The sequence below is a fragment of the Pinus tabuliformis genome, chromosome 1_1, assembly GCF_031772625.1.
Source record: "Pinus tabuliformis cultivar Carrire ecotype Pingquan chromosome 1_1, CPIR1, whole genome shotgun sequence".
In the NCBI taxonomy this organism is placed as follows: domain Eukaryota; kingdom Viridiplantae; phylum Streptophyta; class Pinopsida; order Pinales; family Pinaceae; genus Pinus; species Pinus tabuliformis.
In genome coordinates this window covers 192561904-192568780 of record NC_142297.1, presented here as the reverse complement: position 1 = coordinate 192568780, position 6877 = coordinate 192561904, and the positions used below count along the sequence as shown (strand labels likewise).

General features: G+C 37.2%; 1 protein-coding gene across 2 annotated transcripts; it reads left to right on the top strand.

Moving 5' to 3' along the window:
• Positions 1-2107: 2107 nt before the first annotated feature.
• LOC149212183 (disease resistance protein RPV1-like) lies at positions 2108-6243 on the top strand. 2 transcript variants are annotated; one of them, XR_016250757.1, is made up of 5 exons: positions 2108-2739; positions 2846-3929; positions 4071-4394; positions 4551-5492; positions 5630-6243. XR_016250757.1 is itself a non-coding variant. In XM_089391758.1 (4 exons), exons 1-4 carry the CDS (start codon positions 2183-2185, stop codon positions 5316-5318), a joined length of 2733 nt encoding a protein of 910 aa, XP_089247884.1. In that variant the 5' UTR covers positions 2108-2182; the 3' UTR covers positions 5319-5644. The 2 variants fall into 2 exon arrangements, 1 of the variants encoding a protein (XP_089247884.1); XM_089391758.1 differs by having other exon boundaries at positions 4551-5644.
• Positions 6244-6877: the final 634 nt, after the last annotated feature.

Sequence of the window (6877 nt, the reverse complement as noted above, 5' to 3'; positions counted from 1 at the left end):
CATTAGCCAAGCGATTAACCCCAAAATCAATGTCTTGTAATGAGAAAACTTCTTTCATTGTGAGCAAGGTTTGAAAGTTATCCATGACATTTGGAGATTCATAAAGCTTTTTAAGATAGGAATTCCAGTCATGTAAAGCAATTTTAAAATTATCTTTAGTTTTCCTAGTTAGAATTTGCCTCCAAAATTTCTTAGGAGATACCTTAGAGAGGTGTACGAGATTGCTTGTCTTTTAAGAATATACTGCATTTTTTTCCTTTTAGTTAGGGCTTTGTATATTTTTATCTTGCCAATTTTAAGAGATTCATCAACAACTTCCTTAATTTCTCTCCTCGCACTTCTACAATCTTTGGCATACCATGAGTTGGTTTTGCTATTTCTTTTATTACTTGAAACTTCAATTGAAAACTTGTTAATAGAATATGAGAGAGTTATTTTAAAATTATGAGTGATGTATCTCCAACTCTATTTAATTACTAATTGCTTAAAAAATAATAAAAAAACATTATAAAATTTTTAAATTAAAAAATTTATAATTTAATTTTTATAATTGAACAAATAATAATTATTATTTTAATATATATTTTTTATATTTTTAAAATTATATATATCTCATATATATATATATATATATATGCTCATTTATATTCATTTTTCAAAATAACAAACCTCAAGAATAATCTTTTACTTCATTTACATATTAATCAATCAACATCATGCTCAACTGTGTTCTGTATTACTACAATTTTTCGCGCCTATATGCTTTGTACTCTATCTCTATCAATATGGTTCTCTTCTGGTTTATTTTGAGATTATACACATTACTACAAGTTTTCGCTCTATCTCTCGATATGGTTCTCTTCTCGTTTACTCTTCTATTATACCCCTGAAAGACACATTTTTTTTTTTGGATGTGTGAGTTTTGTTGGGTACTAAATTTAAAGGTAAAGGTATGGCATAATGTATCTTTTATACTCATCACTATTGTTGTGACAACAATGTTAGAGATTAATAGATAACATTTAAGACAGGTATTCAGTTAAAAATGAGGCATCTTAAAGAAATGTAGTTATTGATAATATAATTGTTTATCAATAACTTATTAAAACATAGTAAGGTTGTAGTTATTGATAATATAATTGTTTATCAATAATTTATTAAAACATAGCAAGGTTGTTAATAGATTGTGACATAAGTTTTTTCTTCATTCATTTTTTTGGAATATATATCTCACTTTTATTCTTGAGTGTGTGTGGAGTTGGCATATGTATTCCCTGATTTCTATATTCTTGTTTGTTTATAATTATCATCATGCTTTTTATATATGTTTGACTTTGGATCATTTTCTTTCAATATTTTTTGAGTGTTAAATAAAAATTCTTAATTCCCATTATAAAGTTTTTATGACAAAAAAATTGTAAAATTTGTGGTTCAATGATTTGGAGTCCATCCTCCAAAAAACAATAAAGGAAGCATGATCCATATCTTGACCATATTTTTTGAAGCCAATAAATTAGGCACAAGTGAAGAATTGAAACTTAGGTTCAAACTTTATTGGTTCTTGTTGTACTAGGCCAATTCGGAACCCCACTTCCTACAATTTTTGTCAAGCCACTTTTTTTTACAGCCAGAAATCTGTTTATGTTTTGCAAAAATAATATGTAAATTAAGTTAAAAGATCTCATCATTCTCCATATTTGTTACTTTGAGAAATTGAAATAAATAAGTATACAAATATACGTAAAAATTAAAAAAATATATAAAATTTTAAAACATTAAAACAATATAGCAAAAAAAATCTTAAATTTAATATATCAAGTGTTAAAAAATTTAAATTTAATTGTTTAATTATGAAAAATAAAGTATAATTTTTCAATTTAAAAATCTTGTTAGCCTCTTTTTACGCCTTTTGGAACACCTTTGGAACAATTACTAATATAATAATGGGAAAAGTGATCACCAACTTTGACGTGAAAGACACAGAACCACGGTGGACCGACAGGGTTACACTGTTTGTGTAACCGCGTCCTAACCAGGGGTCAAGGGTTCGTCTTAAGTTTTAACGATATACTTATGCACAATATCATCTCTAAGGTTTTATCTTCAAACATAATTACTTCTGAAACTCCAATTCATCCTCCTACTCGCGACCATACTTCCAATTTCTGTCTAGTAATTAGCAATGTCTACATCTTCGTCTGCCTGCGCTTCGACCTCCACCGCCATTGCCGCCTCCGCCACAGCCACTGCTGCCTCTGCCTCCGCCTCCACCACTGCTCAGTGGTATGAAGTATTCATCAACCACCGCGGCGTTGATGTTAAGAAAACCTTCGCCAGGTCTCTCTACCTTGGCCTTCTGAAAAGAGGAGTGAGGGCCTTTCTGGATGAGGGGGAGATGCAACCTGGATACAATTTCACTTCCCAAATAGAACATGCTATTAGAAACGCCTCGGTCCATGTGGCCATCTTCTCCCCTAACTATGCCGAATCATATTGGTGCCTACATGAACTCCAACTAATGGTGGAGTCAAAGTCTCCCATTATCCCTGTGTTTTACCGTACCACGCCTGCTGAGGTTCGGTGGATCAAGGGAGGTTATGCTCAAGCCCTAGAAAGACTGGTTAAAAAGAGAACCCATGAAGGGACGCCGCGGTATGAATCCAAGATTATTGAAAATTGGAGACACGCACTTTCTAGTGTTGCAGACAATAGCGGTTTCGAGCTGGAGGAGCGCGATGGGTGAGAACTCAGCCTTCCCTTTCTCGATATGGCAGTATTTTATTTTTGATGAATAGACATAAACGTTTATCTCACTAGTTTTATTTATTTTCTTCTCAATAACCAGAGAGGAGTTGGAGCTGGAGCTGCTAGACAAGGTAGTTGAATGTTTGTCGAAAATGTTGAAAAAACCAGACCTGTACGTGTCGGAATATCCAACAGGTTTGGATGACAAGATGTCAGACTTTGAGAATACAGTCCTGCTGCAGCAACCGCAAAGCGGAAAACCTCAGATCGTGGGGATCACAGGGTTAGGTGGAGTAGGAAAATCAACGCTAGCAAAACATTTCTTCAATAAGAAGAAATCAGATTATCCTAAATCCTGCTTTTTATCTGACATCAAAGATGGGTCTTTAACTTTGCTGCAGACACAACTTTTGAAGGATTTGGCTCGAATCGATAAGCCAATATACACTGTTGATGAAGGTAAAGGGATGCTCATTGAGCATCTCAAATCTTCTAAAGCTTTAATAGTTTTAGATGACGTAGATCATGAAGATCAGGTCAGAGCATTTTTGCCACTTGAAGCCCTTGATTTCCTTGCTGGGAGTTTAATATTGATTACATCTAGAAATAAGGATGTTCTCATAAGAGCAAGAGTGGCAATACCATCAATTTATATGTTGACTGGGCTTAACGCAGAATACTCGCGAGAGCTCTTCTGCTCCTATGCCTTCAACCAAGCCAATCCGCCTCACTTGTTTCAAGATCTTACAGATAGGTTCGTAGAATATTGTAATGGATTGCCCTTATCATTGAAAGTGATAGGGGCACATCTTTATGGCAAAAAAGAGATATCAAAGTGGGAAGACGAACTGGGGAGTCTTCCCAGTGAGGTAAAGGGAAGACTTCAAATAAGTTACGATGCCCTCGATCTCCAGGAACAACAGATATTCCTAGACATCGCATGTTTTCTCAATGGACAAAACAGAGATACAGCCATAAACATATGGAATGCATCAGGCTGGAAAGGAAGGCGGGGGTTTCAAAATCTACAGGATAGATGTCTCGTGGAAGTGGACAGTTCGAATTTGATCCATATGCATGACCATCTGCGAGATATGGGAAGAGAAATCGGGGAGAAAATGTCGCCTTTTCGTCTTTGGAGTTGGACAGAGGACGTTATTGATTATTTATGGCAGCAACCATCTGTAAGTGTTCAGTAAATCAATCAATTTATAGATTAGTTGTTCAATTCATAAAAGTTTGGATCGGTTTTTAGTTCATCGTACTTTCCAAAAATAACCATCGTTTTAATTCATCGTCTTTTTTGATGATCGTTTTTCAAAAAGGGTCATCTAATGGTGCGGGGACTTAAGATGGATCGAAGGGATTATGATAAATATGGTGATTATGTCTTGGGCCGTATTGGCAAGATGAGGTTGCGAATTCTTGATACTGAAGATGATGTTATGGAGCGCATATTGGGGATGGTGGAGTCGCAAGATATGGAACGTATCTCGCGAAGGACAGTGTTACCAGAGATCTTATGGTTGCGTTGGAGAAAGTGTCCATACTCTTCTTTGCCTTCCTGGGTGTCCGTGAAAAATTTAAGGCATCTAGATGTGTGTGAGAGCGATCTCAATACATTGTGGCAAACTGAAAACCAATCACAGGTAATTAGAAATTTGTTGTGTTATCTTGGTATGTGTAGGCGATATTAATATCGTGCCACAACGTCTCAATAGATATCGAACGTCGTCTTTTTTGGAGATTGAACCGCCAACGGTTTTCTAATATCTTTCTTGTTGTTGAACCTTGAATATTTGCAGTTACCTTTGCAGCTGCCAGAATTTTTGGAGGAGTTGATAACAGACAGATGTGTGAAACTGAAGAGCATATCTGGATTGGAGCATACACGGAAGCTTCGGCTGCTAAATGTCGGATGGTGCTGTGAGCTGGAAGAGCTAAGTATGGAAACATTGACCTCTTTGGAGGAGTTTTACGCAGCCGGCTGTGTTAAGGTTAGGCGCATAAGTGGATTGGAGCAGTGTACAAAGCTTCGGCTGCTCCATGTTGGTAAGTGCTTAGAGCTCGAAGAGCTGCCGAGTATGGAAACGTTGACATCCTTGGAGGAGCTTCGCGCACATCATTGTGTGAAGCTGAAGGGCATAAGGGGGTTGGAGCAATGTACAAAGCTTCGGGGGGTCGATGTTGGTATGTGCTTAGAGCTCGAAGAGCTGCCGAGTATGGAAACGTTGACCTCCTTGGAGGAGCTTCGCGCATATACTTGTGTGAAGGTGAAGGTCATAAGGGGGTTGGAGCAGTGTACAAAGCTTCGGAAGCTCTATGTTGGTGGGTGCTTAGAGCTCGAAGAGCTGCCGAGGATGGAAACGTTGACCTCTTTGGAGGAGTTTTACGCATCTCTTTGTGTGAAGTTGAAGGTGATAAGGGGGTTATGGCAGTTGACAAGGCTTAGAGAGGTAAAAGTTCGTAGGTGCTTGGAGCTAGAAGAAGTGGAAGGTGTTGAACAGTGTACGTGGTTGGAGGAGCTCGATGTCTCTGGATGTCCCAAATTACAGTGTCTGTTGTGGGAGTAAGAGGGGGACGAACTTCGCGGACGACTAAAGGCATGCGTGCTAGTTTACGTAAAAGCCAAGCAAGAAGAAGCCGGAAAAGCGAAGCAAGCAGAAGCGGTTGTCATAATACTGGAAATTATATATGGCGTTGTTATTAATTGTTATTTCATAGAACGAAGCTTTTCTATTTACATGGTAATCTTAATATTTATCTAAATGAAAATAAACCAAAGCAACTGTACCATCTCAAAGCCGGGGTATATATGAATAATGTGTATGATGCGTTTGATAATTAGTTAAATCACTGATTCATGTTGTTTTTATTGATCAAGGACGCCAGCTCCCAACCACATGAAGCACTTTACCCTCTGCTCACTTAGCTTCACTTTCCTGCAGCTCACATCTAGCAACACCTATAGATGAGATAACAGATCTAATGCTCGTGTTGCTGATATAGCAACCAGTAATCCGATAGGCAGATGCAGATCCAGTTCTATCTGGGAGAATTGCTTCATGACCTGTTGCAGATGTTTGCATAGAGAAAACACCCATTCCAGAGTACACTTACATTTATTTGGGAGGAGCCATCAATGTCATGACGAAAGACATCATGGAGAATTTAAATCTTCAAAGGCTGTCAAGGCAAACCTCCATTGTTCTTCAAATTGTCGACAAGTCCGCTATTAAGCCGAAAGGGATCCTAGAAGATGTGTTTTGATTATCAAAAAGAATCCTAGATGTGCTTTGATTATCAAAATTCCTCCAGAAGTCCCAAGCTGAGCTCATGACTACATAAGATGAACGACTCAGAATAACATATGAAATTCTCAATAGTATGAAAATAATCAAATTACAAGCATGGGAAGAAAAATTCAAGGAGTTCATAGAAAATCTTTGAGTTGTCGAGCTCAAATTGTTGTTTTGCACAGCTTAATAGAACACATGGCACCATACTCTACTGGATGTCACCCATCATTACTGCATCCATGGTTTTTGCAGGTGTGCTATCATAGGTGATCCACTGTTAACTGCCATGTCCATATTTACAGTCTTGCAATATTCCATGTCATGCAAGAGCCAATGAGAATGCTAGCTGACGTTTTGGCTATATTAATTCAAGTTAAAGTCTTTCTAGATCGTTGGACAAGTTATTACAAGATGCTGAGCTGAGACAGGATGTTGTTGTGAGGAAAGCACTCGCTGGATCCCAGTATATCATCGAAATTCTTCAAGGTATATTGAGTTGGGATCGGGAGTCTTCACTGCAAAAACTAACATTGAAGGGAATAAATCTGCAAATTAAAAAAGGGAGAAAAGGTAGCAATTTGTGGCTCAGTGGGATCAGTGAAATCTGCTCGGCTATATACAATTGTTGGAGAAATCCCAAAAAATTCAGGAAATGTAAGTTGAACATAAACTATTCTTGAGCAGCACTAACCATTTAATAGTTCAACAGAAATTTAGATGCAGTTTCTTTGCTTTCTATAGTTTGTTTTGTAGCACATATATTTATTTATATAGAAATTCTTCCATAAACTTTTTGATTGCACTGCGTGCAGGTTCAAGTGTATGGTAGTGTT

Bases quoted from the DNA above. Each gene is read 5' to 3' on its own strand.
- LOC149212183 (XM_089391758.1), top strand. From the start codon at position 2,183: ATGTCTACATCTTCGTCTGCCTGCGCTTCGACCTCCACCGCCATTGCC. The intron at 2,740-2,845 runs GTGAGAACTCAG...CTCAATAACCAG, and splicing joins GAGCTGGAGGAGCGCGATGG to AGAGGAGTTGGAGCTGGAGC. The intron at 4,395-4,550 runs GTAATTAGAAAT...GAATATTTGCAG, and splicing joins AAACTGAAAACCAATCACAG to TTACCTTTGCAGCTGCCAGA.